Here is an 18,987-nt window from a genome sequence, read left to right on the forward strand (position 1 = left end):
CAAGGAAAATTACCCATCAGTCACTGCGCCTTGCTGGAGCACAAAATAATATGGAGCTTGCATGATACAGTACCTAGTCTTAATTTCATAAACCAAAACATTACCATCACAGACAACATAATATTAATGCTACTTACTAATAATAGTAATTCGTGAGTTATCTATATACAGTATATCATAATCAATAATTTGTTAATCTTGCATATACTGTAATATTAATCTCTTAGGAATGAGATGATCCATCTTGTAATTCAATCAAATGATTGAACCCTGCATCTTCTACATGAGATCAAGTCAACCAGTCTACAGTGTCTCAAACAGACTATGTCAGAATTCAAGCGTTATTATCAGAGCACTAGCAAAGTACAGCTTCTGAAGGTTCTTTCCATTTAGATCACTGTGACTACATAAATTCAATATGAAAAGGTTTAAATTTTAAATCCTTAAAGTTTAAATTGCCATCTAAATATTTTGGGTCGAGGAGTTAAATTGTCCTAAAGGTTTATGTATGTCTGGACACTTGCCCAATATTCTGTAGGTTCTGCCTGGGCATGACTCCAGAAGACATCTAAGGTGTGCTGTGGTATCTGGCACTTGGGATGTTAGTGCTGAATCCCTGGGTGGATAGGGCCTTTGTGGATCTATTTTGTTTGTCTGGTGCATCCCATAGGTGCTTAGTTGGATTGAGATCTGGGGTGTTTGGAGGCTTGGTCTGTGACCTTTAGCCAGCTCTTTCCTTGCTGGCTCCCATGTGGGGCAGGCTGTGTTGTACTGGTTGTTCTGGTGCCTTTGTATCATGGCCAGCATTGGAACATTTATAGCAAATCGTCCTGCATTGACTTTTCTGTGGGATTGGACCAGACAGGCTAATCACATTGGTTTAAAATATTAAGAAGTATAACGTCTGCTGCTTCAGTGGTCTCAGATGTTATTATGGTATATTAAAGCATAATTATAAGCATTTCATATGTGTCAAAGAATTTTATTGACAATTACTTTAAGTTTGTCATTTTTTTGAGAGACTCTGCCTCTGTAAGACATCCCTTTAAAGCTAATCATGTTACAGTACATACATGATGATAGATGTTCTCCAAGCTGAATCTTTTTAAAAATTTAAAGTTGCTCCCGTCCCAACTTTTTTTTGTAGCAAGTATCAAATTTGAAATGAGCACATTAAGTGGATAAAAGTGTCAGATTTCTCAGTTTAAACATTTATGTTCTCTATATTCTATTGTGATTTAATATGGCTCATATGACTTGAAAGTCTTTTGGTTTTCTTTTTTATACAAATTTAAAAACGTCCCAACTTTTTTGGGAATTGGGGTTGTATATGCAAATTGGCATCATAAAAACTAAGGCAGTAAACTTTGTAAAAATTTATATTTGTGTCATACTTTTGGCCATGGCTTTAAATATTTTTTTACATCAAGCAAACTAATAATTCCACTTAAACGGGCAGAGAACATTGTTTTTCGGATATTTATTTCATACACAGCACCTCTCTCTATTATGGAGAGTGCCTTAAAACAAAGTTAGGAAATTCTTTGGTTTAATATGTGAGGCCAGAAGCAACCTCAGCGAAGGTCACCATAAAGGTACTGTAACACTGCCAAATAAGCTATATTATACAACACTTCAGGTTTAGGTTAAACAATGTATTGATTGAAATTGATTGTGATTAATGTATTCTATGACCTTGTCTATCATCATTTAGGTTATGAAAAATAATATGAAATTTATTTCAAAGACACAATGATTGTAAATGACTGAAGTAAGCAAGCAGTATAGTTTTTTTTTTACTATATAGTTTTTAAATTCTCCATAAACCCGGGTTAATCTGCCACAGTCATGATTCAGCAAGTTTATGGCGATGCTGCAATGAGCTGTTCAAGGTGTTTTTCAAGCAATGGCTTCTATACTTCAAGTGCAAAAGAACATCAGTAGAAGACGATGGGAGATCAGGAGAACCCTTAATGAGTTCAACCCTTAAAAATGTTGAAACCATTCGGCAACATGTGCATGATGATCTACAACATTGCTGCCACTGTCACTGCCACTGTTTCACACAAAACAGTCCAGGGATTCCTCACGTGTGATTTGAACATGCACTGTGTTGCTGCCAAATTCGGCCAGATGGAAGAGCAGAAAGAACATCAGTGCACCAAGTGCATTTTAATCGCTGTTTTCTACATTTGCAGCATTTGTCCCTAAGGGCCAGACTGTCAATAGCAAATTCTACTGCCAGGTTTCAAGGTGTCTAAGGGAGGATGTATAGCAATTGAGGGAGGATGTAATTTAAATTTTTCATGTATGTAATTTGTAATAACTTCTATATAACTAGACAATTCTAGTTTGAAGGAATGGGAATCACCAGTCCCATCTCAATACAATATTATCACGATTCTCGAGTGCCGATTTGATTAAGATTTTATAAATACCCCGATTTGCTATTACATTTCCAATTTTATTAAAATTTTAAAACTTTAAAAATGCTAAATAAATAATTAAATTTTATGGCGGCCTGGTGGTGTAGTGGTTATCATTGTCACCTTAAACCTCCAGGGGTCTGGGTCTGATTTCCGACCAGGGTCAATTCCTATTTTTGTGTGCATGTTTTTCCCGTCCTTGGTGGTTTTCCTCCTACAGTCCAAAGACCTGCAGATTAGGCTAATTGGCTTTCCCAAATTACCTGTTGTGTGTATGTGTGTGCCCTGCGATGTATTGGCACCCTGTCCAGGGTTTACCCTGACTCATGCCCTATGTCTCCTAGGATAGGCTCCAGGCCCCCGCGACCCTGAATACAGGATAAAGCAGTATAGATGATAAGTGAGTGAGTGGCATTTTACTGCCTCAAATGCCTCCAAAGCCTCAAAACGCTTTCTAATGCACGAGATTTTCAACTAATTAGCGCTCATGCTGTTTTAAGACTTACAGTAAGTGTATCTAATGTCTTTATGTTTCGAGACTAATTTGCTTGCAGAGTTTAGAGAAAAAGGCAGATCGGAGGCTTTTAAATGTGTGCAGTTTTTGATAATATGACGACAGGCACACTAATGTAAACAATGCTCTGTCGGAAACACACGTGAAAGTGTGTTTCTGTTGCACCACTTGGAAGCTTCTCTGCTTGGTTAAGAATCCTATTATTATATCAGAGGCTGATCGGCTGATCATCCATCAAACTAACAACCAGCCACTTCTGGTCACGGTCGATCGACTGGTTCATCTCTATTATAAATGTAAAAGGAAATTTTTAACAAGGAATGTCTTATGACATTTGCGTGCAAAACGAGTAACGCACGTGGCCTGAGACTGAGCATGGGATACCAATTATTCTGCAGTGCGAAAGAGATAAGAACCATTGGCTCAGTTGTGATCACATAACGCTTGACAGACAAAGCCCCCGTGTACTACTCGTATATATCAAACCTTCCATCATTTATTAAGGTGAAATTTATTGAAAATTTACTCGCAATCCAAGGTTTCACTGTATAGACCTACACAGTCGGTACAAGGTAGGGCTGTATGGTTCGGTACTGCAAACCACTAAAGGATTCAGTGACGGTTTACAGTACTGGAAAGAGCGGAGAGCAGCTGCCTGCCAAAGTTAACAATTAGAACTAGTCATGGTAGCACTTTCAGCAAGAAAACACATCTGCTAACGTTATGTCAACACTTTGTTAAACAACACTCTGTCTGTTTAGTAATTGCCACTAAGTTATTCTGAACTGCCTCTGAACCATCTGTGTTGTGTTTCAATCTTTCATCACTGCTAATTAACATGAGCCCAATCATACCCAACATGTCGACAAGTTCATGACTCCCCTCATCGCTTTATTCATGGCTAAGACAAACCACAAAATTAACTTCTAACACAAGGCTAAACCTCAAATCCTTCTCTATCCCCTAACCAAAGGCACTATTTGAGGGTGTGGACCAAGGGATTCTGCAATCTACAGTACATAGTGCACTAGCTTTCCATTTTATGCTATTTGGGAACAGTTAGTTAGCGAAGCCTATTCTAAAGCAGAATAAGTGGAGACATAAAAAGAAACTTATGAGATTTACAGGACTGTCCATCTTGCCCATAGTTTATTTTCTTTAACTTTAGGGTACATACAGTACATACACCAGCAGGAATGTAAAACTAAGTTCATTCTTGCCTAAAACTGTGCACATTTGACACATGCATGGAGTAAATCTGTGTAACATGCAAATTAGGCCCTGTGCTGAGCATGTGTATGTATGTGAGTGTGTATGACAGGAAGTCGGGAGTAATGTTTGGTAATTTTACTTGTCAATATACTTATGTAATTAATATATTTACATAATGTCAATGACATTAGAAAAAAGGGTACCAATGCACCATAAAAAGGGCATTGCAAATGATGTCTCAATATGGCAACATGGCAGCTGGTCAAGGCATGACATCAAAATGCAGTTGTTGCTATCGTGTTAACACCCCGAGTATTACAATAAAAAAGTAAAAAATAAATAGCACAATAAAGCAACAGATTGTCTAAATATGTGAATGTGGTAAGCTGCCCTCTTAACCTGATTACAGTGCCCACGCTGGACCAAAAGCAAATGGAATGCATTAAGCACAGCAAAGCAGCATGTGCCAATATTCTGCTCTTTTCCATTATCTCAGGGAGATGTAAATGATGAAAAGGTCCTCATGGTAAGAGATTTTACTGTTTTGTGTATCAGAGGTGCAGGCTGAGGGCGGTTTTCTGTTGAGTCATTCCCTGACTCACACATGGGAGATGTGTTAGTCTTATAGGCCAAAAACTGCTTGCAGTGAGCTCTCAGTAAAACATGTATTTGGTTTATTAAGGGCAGTGTGTAATAATAATCAATTTATGACCCTTAACAGAAACATTTTTAATATTTTATGGTTTTATTGCATTTTGTAAGTTTGCCCCCCGTTAACTGTCATAAAAGTACAAGGGGATACAGTTGCGGTTTGACCACATTTTAATCCAATTAGTGAAAACAAACTTGGGAATCAATATCTTAAACAAGAGTCATGCAGGAGTCAGGCAAGATGCAACCAACAGAAACCAAGCAAACAAATAAACAAACATACAAACAAATGTAAAACAAGAACCAAAACCAGGCAGACAACATTGAATAAGGTAAGGCTTGGTATAGACTGGTCCTACATTGGAGTGTATTTTAAAGAGGACTCTTGCCCTCCTGTGTAAGGGAGATCTGAATTTCTCCCTTCAGAACACCCTGCAGTGTCACCACTGCAGACAGCATTTATTTGACGCATTACTCTTACGCACCAATTCCGACACATTCATGACATTTTTCGTCACTTTAGGAAAGTGAGTCACCTGCACTAAAAGTTAGACTAAGAGGGGGAAAAAGGGGGATGTCGCATTTGTGCGGTCATACACTGATGTTGGACGAGAAGGCCTGGCTTGCAGTCTATGCTCTAATTTATCCCAAAGGTGTTTTATCAACTCAGGACCAGGCCGTCTCAACCTGTTCCTACAAAGTTGGGTGCATGAAATTGTCCAAAATGTCTTGGTGTGCTGAAGCATTAGGAGTTCCTCTTACTGGACGTAAGGGGCCGAACCCAACACCAGCAACATGACTCCATAAAGACATGGATAAGCAAGTTTGGTGTGTAGCTTGCGATCCAGGCCTTCTCATCCAGCATCAGTGTCTACCCACCCAAATGTGCTTCTGGAAGAATGCTCAAAAATTCCCCCAAACACACTTCTAAGCCTTGTGGAAAGCCTTCCCAGAAGAGTGAAAGCTGTTATAGCTGCAAAGGGTGGCCCAACATCACATTAAAACCTGTGGACATGTGGATGAATTGCATGTGAAGACAGGCGAGCAAATACTTTTAGCAATATAGTGTATTTATTAAGCTACTGTAGTATAGTTACAGTTGCAATAAATACCGAACAAAATAGTTAGATGCAGCCCTGGTAACCTCCGAATGCTGGAAACTGCTACAGTGAAACATTTTTCATTAGATGAATGGTGGGTCTCTTGCGTCTAAACATGTTTTTCTATGTTGTAGAGCAAATTTCTTTTACAGGACTATTCGTCAGTATAGAGCACAGACCATTTTCCGTGTTTATGCTCTTGTTCCCCAGACACATTTAACTAGATGTTAGAAACAAGGGTTTATGCTGGATATAAGCACAGACTGCAAATAAAACAAATATTGAAGGAGATATTGAACTAAGGACTATAAACAGAGAATCTTCTGGACAAACCAACAGAACTAACATCCAAACTGAAATGTGACCAACAAATGGCAAATGACCTACTGAGTAATCGAACATATGCAAGACAAGGAACAAATGTGTACAGACTATAATTCTGGGCTAACATAGCCTTTTTGGCTTGGGCTTTCAGGGCATGAATCAGGGCAGGGCTTATGGGAAACATGGGATACCTCTGAGCTAAGGGCATAGTTAAGTGATAACAGAATTTACCACAGTTTAAGATTCGGTGAGGGAGATCTCCCACTTGACTTGAGTAAGTTGAGGGAAAACTGTGGCATCTACTGCATTACGACCAGCACAAAGAAATCTGATGGACTGATGTTTTTGGTGCAGGCACAGAGACTGCATCATGGGAATGGCCACCTAAGTGGCAATCTGAGCAGCTTGTTGAGTGTACATTGGACTGTTGTCTCTGCTTTGGCCTACATTCTGCACAATGTAGAATTTTGAGTGTAAAAATAACGTCAGTGAATGGATTATTTAAATCATAATCTCACTCACTTGTCTTCCATACCTCTTTATCCTGTATACAGGGTTGCGGACGGCCTAGAGCCTTCCCAGGGACACTTAGGGCACGAGGCATGGTACACCCTGGATAGAGTGCCAATCGATCACAGGGCACACACATAAAACTCTCACACCTTTATACATACACTACAGGCAATTTGGGATTAGGCTAATTGGAACGGCAGTTAGCCTAATCTGTATGTCTGCCACATTGCTAACCGCTAAGTCATCGTCCCACTCCAAAAAGCATTATCAAATTAAAAATGAAAAGCAATTAAATAACATAATTCAGTTTTTGTGCCATTTAAAGTTTTGTATTTGCATTTACAAAACTGATCCTGTTTTTACGTGGGCACACGGTTAGTGCTCATTAGCCAAAGAGCAAGTAATTGCCATCTGACTCAATGTGATGTCACTTCAGACTGGCATTATGGAGAATTTGGCTCTCCTTCGTAGCAACTGTCTAGATAATGCTTTATCATTGTGTGTGTTATTTTAAAGCTCTATATAGTGAAACCTTGAATTTACGAGCATAATTCGTTCTGGAAGCGTACTCATATTCCAAAACACTCGTAAACCAAATAGAATTAAGAAGAAATAATGGAATCTCAAATTATTCGTTCCACAGCCCTCCAAAAAATATATATAAAAATAATTACTCAAAATATAAAGTAAAAGGCGCTGTGTGTATGTGTGTGTGTGTGTGTGTATGTGTGTGTGTGAATCTAAAGTAAACTCTCCTCTCAGAGAGCAGTGTTTCTGTGTAGAGCAGAGAGAAAGAGTGTGTGTGTCTATGTGTCTGTTTGTCTGTGATTGGATGTTCATTATACCAGTGAGAGAAGCGCTGAGACCCAGCTGGGGAGACGATTACCCACAATTCCGCAGCGCAAGGGAGAGAAAAAACGTTGGCTCAGTTGTGATCACGTGACTCTCGCCGTCAAAACAAGAAGCGCGTGCATGCTACATGATACTCGCTTTTCATAAACCAAGACTTTCTCAAGTCAAAGTTTCACTGTATTACCTTTTATAATCACAAGCGACATTAAATAAAATAAAATTTTAATTGTTTGTGAGTAATTTGTCAGTAAAATAGAGCCACACTTTGGAGCGTGTAGACATTTTTACAGCTACTATGCAGCATACACTTAGGTAAGCCTCTCAAATACAAGACACAAGCCCTGTCTTTGAGTGCTGTAATCAGTACACTGCATGCTTACTGGCTTACTGAGGCTAATGAGTCTAATATTCCTTAGGTATCTAATTTTGGTACTGAATGATAAGAGATTTTTCGATACATGATGGTATTGAAGCAAATCAGTTCCATCATGCTACTAAAGTAGCAGTCACCTCTTAAAATGAAACTTTTTTCTGTGTTTATCCTTAAAACCCATGTGGCAGTGATCTAAAACAAAAACACAATATGGATGATGACAATGAAAGATAAAAAAAGCAATACCTTACTGGTGTTTGTTGGTGGGTGAGGCTTCAGATGTAAAAATGTGTTCAGATATGACATGAACCAAAGTGATAATTTTTTTTAAAACGTGTAAATTTTACCGCCAACAGAATATGGGAATGGCGTCGGGAAAAATGTAAAACTCACAACATACTCGTTATTTATTGTTAATATATTTCTTTTTATTTGGACATAGAAACAACCATAATCAAACAAAAAAAATGTCATAATATGGTAATTCTTTACTTACTGTATGTATCCAATATTTTTTGTTCAGTAATGTTCATAGTTGGTGGGAGTTGGTTAAGGTGAAATTAAATTAATTTTATTATATTGTTCGGGGTGTGCTGAAAAAAGAATACAAGACATGCTATATAGCACAATCTGACCTCTATGTAGTATATATTTATTAAAACATAGTAATTTAAACCTGTAGTTTGTTTGCACTACTGAGATCGAGTTTCGGTTGATGAGCTGCCACCCAGGATGAGATGTCTGCCAGACATACTGAGATCCGGATGGAAACCTGAGTGTCTGAGAGGAAAGGAGAAAATGAGTTGAGTGTCATCCTCATAACCATGGTATAAAAAGCAGTGTGAGAATATGACCTCACAAGGTGGTCCGGTATAGAGGGAGGACAGAAGAGGGCCAAGTACTGAGCTTTGTGGGCACCATTGGAGAGTCTGCGTAGAGCAGATATGGATCCCCTCCATGTCGGCTCATATGGCAGATCTTCTAGGTAGGAGGTAAGCCATTGCCACGCTGTGCTACAGATTTAAAGGCTTGCATGGATAGAGAAAAGGATCTTGTGGTTTACCATGTCAAATGCTGTTGAGAGGTCCAGAAGAATGAGGGCAGATGACAGCTTAGACAATTCAGTAGCATGGAGTTTCTCAAAAAAGGACACAAGGACAATCTCCGTTGAACGTGCTGCTTTGATTCAGCTTTATTTTCGCAAAAGAATCACCAAATGGCGTTGGATACTAGCCTTTCAGGATTTGAGTTGAAGATTCCTGGTTAAGTTTTTGTGTTTGCAAAGCTAATCCAGGCATAATGCTTATTGACCACTGAGCAAGTGATTTACTTGATAGGGGTCAAATGTGACTGGTGTTGTTGAGAATTCACTTTTCCTTCAGTGCAAGGAGCTAGAGGAGATCTGCATGGAAGAATGGGCCAAAATAACAGCAACAGTGTGTGAAAACCTTGTAAGGACTTACAGAAAATTTTTGACCTGTGCCATTGCCAACAAAGGGTATATTCACCAAATGCTTATTTTCCACCATAATTTGCTAATAAATTCTTTAAAAATCCTACAATGTGATTTTCTGGCTGACTAATTCCTTTTTTTGCCCCACTGTAGTCAATGCATAGCCTTGTAAAATAATATTTACTATATATAAATCTACTTATTTAACCTTAAAGCTTTTACCTTTACCTTGCACAATGCCAATATCTGCACTAAAGTATATTCAATAATTACTATCTTAGATGTCACAGGCTTAACAGAGCATGTTAAATGGTCCATGTCAGCACAATTAGAAGAAAACTGAACAAGTATGGTTTGTTTGGGAGAGTTGCCGGGAGAAAGCCTCTTCTGTCTAAAAAGAACATATAAGTATGACTGAGGTTCATAAAACTGCATCTGAACAAACAACATGACTTCTGGAACTTCCTATGAACAGAGGAGACCAAAATGGAGTTTGCCGAAACCAAACATAGCATTTTAAAAGAAACACTCTTACCCACTGTAAGCATAGCAGTGGAGGCGTAATGATTTGGGCTTGACCTGAGCACCTTTCAGTCATTGAGTCAAATGTGAACTCCTCTTTTTATCAGAGTACAGTATGTGAAGCCATCTGTTCGACAGCTAAAACTTGGTCAAAAATGGGATCGTGCAACAGAACAATGATCCAGTAAATCTAAAATAGAATCGCTGAAAAATAAAAGTATCAAGTTTTTGGAATTTTTTCTGCCTTAATTTTTGTTAAATGAAAAATGGCATAATGATAAAAGTTGTTATTAAGGTTGTATTTGCCTATTATCAAGAGCCACTACGATCAGATTTATTATATTTTTATGCAAAAACACAATTAAAAAAGGGCTACTGACTTTTAAATTTGTTTGTATATCCTTTATACCAGTAAATTATGAGTAGTAACTGGAATAGCAAATTCCTTACTCCCTCCCACACTTCTTTCTCTGCCTCTCTTTCCTTTTCAGGCTAGCTGGAGCACCTCCATCTCCAAAGACAGGCTATGGGTCTAGTGGTGGTGTAGGGGTAGGTGGTGGCTTGGGCACAGGTGGCATGGGAGGAATGCCAGGACGAGGAGACCCCTACAGACTGGCCACCATTGAGAGTCCCAGACCATCCCCAACTCCTCAATCTCAGAATCAGGCAACATTCCAGGGCATGGGAAGTGACCAAGGTCCTGGACAGCATGCTTCAAGACGGAACCTCCAGGTGGACTTCAGCAGCAGCGGAACTGCAGGGCGTCAAGGTCGATCTCCTTCAGTGTCTCCTGATCGCGGCAGTGCACCCAGCTCACCCTACTCAGTGCCCCAGATAGCACCCATGCCCAGCAGTAAACTGTGCCCTATCTGCAACACCACAGAGCTGACCACTGCTAATAGAACACCCAATTTCAACAAATGCACCAAGTGTCGCACCACTGTGTGCAACCAGTGCGGCTTCAATCCCAACCCACACCTCACAGAGGTAAATATTCTTTGGTTATACTTGTTTTTATGTGTCTTGTATTTTTATTATATGTTGATAATAACCACATGGATCCTTCTATGTACATATGCTTATGTACTGTAGCTGATATCAAAAGAGAGAGCAATACTATACAGAAATGTAAAATTATGTTTAAGAACCCAGGTGTTTAGGTACAATACGATTTAAAGGAGGTAAGCATTCTGACATCAGGAGTGAATATTTAATATGCAATACTGTGCATGTTACCCTGGTTATTTTAATATTGACATTAAACTTTAAAATGGTATGATTATAATTTTATTTTATTTTCAATTGACAGGCAATTTCAGGACTTTGTCCTAGTGGGTCTAAAATCCCAAATTGCAAATTGCAAACATGACATGATTTATTAATATTTACACTGGATAAGAACAAGTAAAAAATAGATTGCTGAGACATAAAGCTTTTAAAGGCATACGAGTACCTTGCTTGTTATTCCTCTGTGGATTTTATCTAGTTTCAATTGTTTCTTTCTCAAACTGTGGAACTTGCTAAAGTTAATTGTTACATTCAGTTTCCATAAAGTCTATAGATTTTTTCTTACAGTATTGAATCTTTAATGTCTGATTAATGCATATCAATATCATGTTATGAGGTACCAACTTAATTTGCAAGATCATTAACCTTTATGTTTATTAAAATCATGTAGCACCCTAATGAAATTACTATAATGATGATATAATCAATGCACACACAGACACACACAAACACACCAATTCATGCTGCTTAGCTTGGCTTTCTCTCTGGTCACTCTCTTTTTCTCTAGTCACTTTCTTTAGTACTTCATATTACAGTACCTGCCAGCTTAGCCTGGCCCATTAGTTTTCCAGGAGATGCTCAGCCATGTCCCTGCTGTCACATACCCCCACCACATGACTCAGCCTGGAGCATGCTTTTGGCTATGTTAGAAAAGGAAGACCCTTACAGCTGTTTCTCCTCCTAACCTGTAAACCACCTTGAACTTAAATAGTGGAAGTGTCAGATACCAATAAGTGATCTACATGTTAGCGTCATTCATACTGTAAAACCACTGAAGAGGGCCATGGTTGGTACACAGGGTTAAGGGCCTCTGCTAAATGCTACCAAAAGTGTGACGACCGTAAACTTGAAGGCCAAAGACCCCTACTTGATAATGACAGCTTGTAACTAGACCAGAGGGTGTTCATTCTCTCCGTCTGTGCCCCAAAACATCAGTCCAACACATAAAGGTTTGGAATGAGGTTTAATTTGTGCAGAACGAGTAAATAAAATTAAATTACTAAAATCAGTTTATCAATAAAAAAAAAGTAGATAAAAACAGTAAAAACATTTTTTGTAAATAATAAGGAAAGAAAGGTACGTGCCTTTATTTGCATTTTCTATGTGAAAGTAATTTTTTCCCCTTATAAAAACTTGACTTTAAAACCGATGTGCATTCCAAACATTTACGTAGTCACACACCTAACAGACATATACAGTATACATACATACATACATACATACATACGCGCAGTAACAGTCAAACATTTGGATACGCATACTTTCTCTGGGGTTTTCCTGTATTATTTTTTTTTATTATTTTAGTCATTTTTAAAAAGTTTCGTTAAGGGTCTGACTTTCATGTTTGTGTTAGTATTGTAAATTTATTTTTCAAAAAAGCAATTTAAAGTTTACATAGCATTTCCGTAATATTTTTTAATTTTTAGTAACTATGTTAAATGTGGAATGTTTAATGTTTGATGGCAATATATATTTTATTGTACTGTATTTGTCTGGAATGCAAACAACCCTTAATCAATTTTTAGTGAGTCTACATTTGCATACTGCTGTGCTGTGAGAGGACTCATTTATGCTCATTCATACTGGGCTCTGTTTGGGTTTAAATATTTCACACGCCCTCACCTCGAACTGCTGAGGGGAAAACACTAGATTACTGGTATATTGGTATATAAAAATGGTATTCTCATTTATTAGAAAAGCATCAGGGTCCTGATAGAACTGTGATTCTTTTCAGATCTGGACTGCAGTCGGGCATTTCGTGATGCCTGACCTTTTGGAATAATGTGGACAACAAAAGATTGAAAAAATTTTATAATAATTCTTTATTATTTATACATACTATTTTATTTGATATATTTTAAATAGCCAACAAGTGCTTAACATACCATGTATAGTGACTTCAATAAGAGTGTTGTATAAATGAACGCCTTGAGGAAAATTATTCAAAATTGGCACAAATGTCCTCTTGGGCAGAAAAATAAAATTATTGCATTTTTGGGGTTTAGGGTCAAAGATCAAGGTCACAGTAACCTTGCGTCCATCCTGTTCCTGTGAACGTGATATTTTATGGATGCCTTGAAGGAATATCGTTAGCATTGGCCTCAAGGATAAACTCATTTCATGTCATTGGTCCAAGGTCATCTGTCACATTGTTGTGAACGCAGTGTCACAGTAGTGCTAAAGTAAGACACACTTAGTATCCAGTGTAATTAATTCTAGTGTAACATGTGACAAACAGCCTTTTTATGTTATTACAGTAGCTTCTTTCCTGTAATTTACCATGAAACATCTCTTAATTTTACCTCTTGATCACTGTTGTCAGGGCTGGAGCAAATTCTGGAAACAACAAGCCAACCCAAATAGCAGAAGACTCGAATCCGGATCCATGGAGGATGTGATGGAGATCTGCTGGAGGCAAAGCGGGTCTAAGTTGGATCTGGATCTGAGTCATCTGCTATCTGGGAATAAATAAATTTAAATTCTTAAAGAGACCTTTAAATCTCATTTAGTGAGCTTTGATTTTTTAAGACCAAGTTGCTTCGGTTGGACCCCAGAAGTCTGTTCTGGAATATTCAAATATAGTTGTCTCAGGACTTGATAAATCTTCCAATTTTTTCATCTTTAAAAATAGAACAGACCTCCAGGAAAAAGACTACATGAGACTGAAATAGAGTTATAAAAAATACTTTATTGGAGTCCACAGACTTTAAATGCTGCTATGGATAATTATTTCAATGTTTTTCAAGGCTTATGGTTTAATTTAGGTAGCAAATATGTCCTGGTGAGCTTACATGCCGGCTACTTTGCGAATTCTCAGTTATGTACATGTACCCATCTGCTACAGAACTACGTTAAGCATGGGTAGGTTGTCTGGCTGCCAGAAACCCAGGCAGCTTTGCCTGTAACAAAGATATGTCAATTCAAGGTGAGAGGGAAAAAGGCCATCCTGTTTGGGCCCATTATATAATGGGTCAGAACAATAATAATGATATAAAGACACACATTGATTTTTATATATCAATTTTATGATAATAAAAATAGTCGAAATCCAAAAAGTTTATAAGCCTAAAATATATGAATTATGAACGAGAAAATATATATGAACGAGAACTATCAAGTACTGCTGATCAGATTTGATTTTTTACAAAGTGTAGCTTGTAGTGCATTGTTGGGCTACAAGACTTCTAGACATCACTTTTTTTACTTTTTGTTGGCTTTTATTTTAGTGAGTCCACAAAATGTGCACGATTTTGTTTCACGGTTTCGTACTTTCACTGAGAACTTCATTAAAAACACCCATACACCTTCTCATTTATGCAATTATCTAATCAGCCAGTATTGTGCCAGAAGTACAGTGCATAAAATCATTTAGATATGGACCAGCAGCTTTAGATAATGTGCAAATAAACCATCAGAATGGGAAATACATGTCATTTCATTGCTTTTGACAATGACATGGTTGTTGGTGCCAGATGGATTGGTATTTCTATAACTGCTGATCTCCTAGCATTTTCATGCACAGCAGTCAGCAGTTTATTCAAAATTGGGCAGTAAAGACAGAGAATAAGGTGAGCAGCAGTGTTGCAGACAAAAACATGTTGTTGATGATACCGGTAAGTGGAGAATGGCCAAATTGGATAGGCTACAGTAACTCAGATAACCACTTTGTGCAACAAGTTAAGCATTTAGGCGTATGGGCTGTAACAGGTGCAGGCCACATCAGATTCCACTTCTCTCAGCCAAGAACAGAAAGCTACGGCCACAGTGGGCATCTGGAGAGCTGAAGATAGAAAAAAACTCACAGAATCTGTGTTTCTTTTTAAGGTCAGACAGGTCATAATTTGACATCAACAACATGAATCCATAAACCCAACCTGCTTTCTGTCAACAGTCTAGGCCTGCTGGAGGTGGTGCAGTGGTGTGGGGAATGTTCCTGGAACACATAATGGTTTAATCTTTGCTTTAATGCCACAGCCTATGTGAGTGTGTGACATGTACAGTGGTTACTCAAGCGGTATTCTGGTTTTACCGCCACGCCTCATGGTGGCAGCATTTGGGTTTGTGCGTTTGCTGGCTTCTACCGCTGAGTGGCACTATATAACTACAGACTGACGTCTCGGGCATCAGTTCATTCTCTCAAGGATTAATGAGCCGCGCTCCTTTAGAGCTGCACATAGTAGCGGATAAAATCAAGTGAAACATTGTAGTTAAACGAATTCATAATCACAGTATTAAAATTATTATTGTTAACGTACAAAAACGTTAACACAGTGAGCCACAGTGAGGACAGTTAGATTTTATCATGTGTAATTAGAAAAGCCACGCATGTATGTTTTTTGTCATCTTATATTTTGTGTTCTTTAAATTTAAAGTAGATTTATTAACTGAAATAAACGAAAATAAATGACCATAAAAATTAAAACATTGTCAGGACGTGCTACTGCGTCAGCAGATGTCGATGTGTTTTTGCGTTATTATAAGAATTAAATGCAGTAGGCTGTTATGATCATCATTATGTTCTTTAATAAATAATGAAAACATTTTAACAAATGACATTTTCACATCCCAGCACCCCGTTGCACTGTACCACCGCCGGCAAAAACCTTATAAAATTCAATTAAAACAATAAACGAATTTATCATCACAGTACTAAAATTACAGTACAAATTTAGAACCTAAATATAGGCGTTTCTCAGTTCCATCGAAATTAAGCAAAGTAAATGTAAACACAGTGAGCCAGCGGTTTCGGTGAATTTAAGCGAGTCAGAAAATTAACCGAAACTCCTGTATACTTGCCTCACAGACGTGAAAAATATATACTTACAGAAGGCAAAATGTCTGTTATATAATTTTTTACATAAACGGTTTTAAAGTCAACTTTTATATAAAGTAATAGAGAAAAAATCAGCTTATGTAATTCGTATAAAACGTGGATTACAACAATGCATCCACTTACAGCTGAAACCAAAAACATCAACTTATCAATTAATTATTTAAGTGGCCAGTCATTTTCCTAGCTGTTTTCCCCGACACATTCATAATCATTAGTCTAGTTCTGCCTGTGCGGTGTTTCTCATCTCCACCCCCGTTTAAACGGCGTATTCAGATAAAGGCTCTCCCGCGAGAGATTGTGCGCGCGCGGTCCTCTACACAGCAAAAACATATTTGTATATTATGACTGAGATAAGGCGGCTCACATCGGCGTGCGTTTCGCACAGCACCGCAAAGACAGCGCTAATGTAACACAAATAAATTTGTGTTTGTTATATTTCTGGGAAAAAGAAATCTCTTATAAATCTCTCATATCGACGCGCGCGTTCATCTGACTTTAGATCAAAACTCGGCAAAGTGAAAGAGCGCACGCGCGCCGTGGGTTCACGCGAACATTTTACATTCACTAAAATATTTATTTACAATTACATTTCGGCCATTCACACACATGCATTGTGCTATGTTGTTTGTAGACACTTTTACTTTTCCCCTTCTAATCTCCTCTTTAATCAAAATGCTCCCGATATGAGCCGACATGAGCAGCTTTGTTTTATAAAGAGAGGCGACATATACTTGATTAAACGCTGCATTTTTTTTAAAATGAAAGCGCGTGCGATGTGAGCAGCTTTAATTATTGATAATTAAATAATTATTAAATGGTGGACATAAACAGCAAAAAGAACAATATTATTTTACTTTTTGTTATTATTATCATGTTATTGAATTATTATTTGAAACTGAAGCCCTTTGTGTAGATTCATGCCACGAGTCATTTTATCATACAAACATTATTACGTTGTGCTCGGACCACTGAGCGTCTGTGGATTCCAAAATTCACATTTTTACTGTTTTTATTCACTGGAATGGAAGAGATACGGCATAACACGGCTTGTATTGTTTTTAATTGCTCGATACACAACCATCTGAAATGAAGCGGCTCACATCGGCGTGCGTTTTGCACAGCGCCGCAAAGACAGTGCTTATTTAACACGTATAAATGTGTGTTTGTTATATTTCTGGGAAAGAGAAATCTCTTATAAATCTCTCATATCGGCGCGAGTGTGCGGCAGTCTTAGACATTCCCCATGAGTAACCACTGTAACAGATGTCTTTCAACAATTGCATGTAAAGGAAAAAATGCGTCAAACCTAATGAAACATTTGAGGACACATGAGATGGACTTAAAATCAGAGGCATGCACCGTGTTTAACAGCTTGCAGACATCAGTTGGCTGTGTGCAGGACAAGACCCAGCAGCCTCCCCATATTTTCTGCACTTTCAAGCACATACCTGTGTGTTTTTTTACTTTTTATATATATATATATATATATATATATATATATATATTTATTTATATATATATATATATATATTTTTAACTTTTGATATAACTTGTGTTTTTAATAAAAAGCTGTTTGTTAATGTTACCCATCTTTTTGTTGTTGTTTTTTTTATTTAAAGTACTGGTTTAGGCACTGTTTAGGCACCGGTACCATTATCGATTTGGCACTGGTATTTTGAAAAAAAAAAAAAAAAAAACTAATAATACTCAAAATATAATATTTATATTGAAACATCATTTGCAATCAATTTTCACATGCTCAGTGACAGATCAGTATTACAGACTGTCTTAAGATTTGAAGTTTATGCCTTTATGGTCATCAAATAATGCAGCATAGATGGAAATAAAATAATGCTTTAAATAATTTGACTCTTAATTATAATGTTTAAAATATGACATATACCTCTGTGTGGCAGCACAGTGACTTAGTGGTTAGAAATATGGCCTTGAGTGTCCAGGGTTGGGGTGTAAATCTTGCTTTTGGTCTGTGTGCATTGATGTTCTTTCTTTGCTTGGTTTCCTTTTGGTAGCCTGGTTTATCCTACAAACCAAAGATATACTGTATATTGAGGGCAGATTGGCCATTTCAGATTGCCTGTGATGTGTGAGTGTATTGCATGCTTCACAAAGCAAACTTACAGCATTGACAACCGATTACAGCCATGAAGTCACATCGGCATTGCAGCCAATCACCATTTATTGATGGTAGTTTTTCTGGAAAGGACTACTAGGTTTAAAAACACAGGCATGCAAACATGGTTAAACATGGTTAATGTATACATTTTTTTATTGCAATATACTGTATACATCTTTTAAAAGCTCTGAATGCACAGTGAATGACCAGCTTTCATAGTAAAATCTGTTACCGATTTGCTGGTGTATATTTGGTGATCAATGTTTAATTCTTCTGTTGGTGGGGTTAATGTTATGGCTGTTCGGTATAACATCTGGGTGCTTTTTTTTAAATAAGGGGCAGGTAAGATTTTTTGTTGAACACAGAGGTGTATCAATACCAAAACCATAGTAGAATTGAACTGTTTAATATTGTGTTTGATATTGTGTATTGGTTTCTTAAACTTAAGTTCAATATAATTTCAGAGGTATGAAATGTTGTCTTTATATAATGATTTAGTTCACCATGGGTGTATTCGTAAATCCTCCTTTGAATTTGAAAAGTCATGTTAAAGAAAACAACACACATTCTGTATCTGCAAAGTTAAGAAATTCTCTGGTGTAATGTTTTAACTTGGGAGCAACATCACACAACACTCTCCCCAGCAGCAAATGTCACTAAGGCAACCAAATGCATGTGGAGCTCTATGAACTTTGATGATAGTGTTACTGTATGAAAGAAATATACATGTATTGATTTCCGATTGGATAAGAAACATTACATGATTTGGGATTCCTTCATTTATCCCAACAG

The 18,987-nt window shown here is 37.5% G+C and overlaps 1 protein-coding gene across 1 annotated transcript in view; it reads left to right on the top strand.

Annotated features, from left to right (window-relative positions):
- Positions 1 to 18,987, top strand: part of bsna (bassoon presynaptic cytomatrix protein a) — a 119,555-nt gene that overhangs the window by 12,194 nt on the left and 88,374 nt on the right. Inside the window, exon 2 of the mRNA XM_053504585.1 lies at positions 10,432 to 10,927. Coding sequence (XP_053360560.1) covers positions 10,432 to 10,927 — 496 coding nt within the window. The remainder of the gene's footprint in view (positions 1 to 10,431; positions 10,928 to 18,987) is intronic.

Source organism: Clarias gariepinus, chromosome 9 (assembly GCF_024256425.1).
Source record: "Clarias gariepinus isolate MV-2021 ecotype Netherlands chromosome 9, CGAR_prim_01v2, whole genome shotgun sequence".
Classification (NCBI taxonomy): Eukaryota; Metazoa; Chordata; class Actinopteri; order Siluriformes; family Clariidae; genus Clarias; species Clarias gariepinus.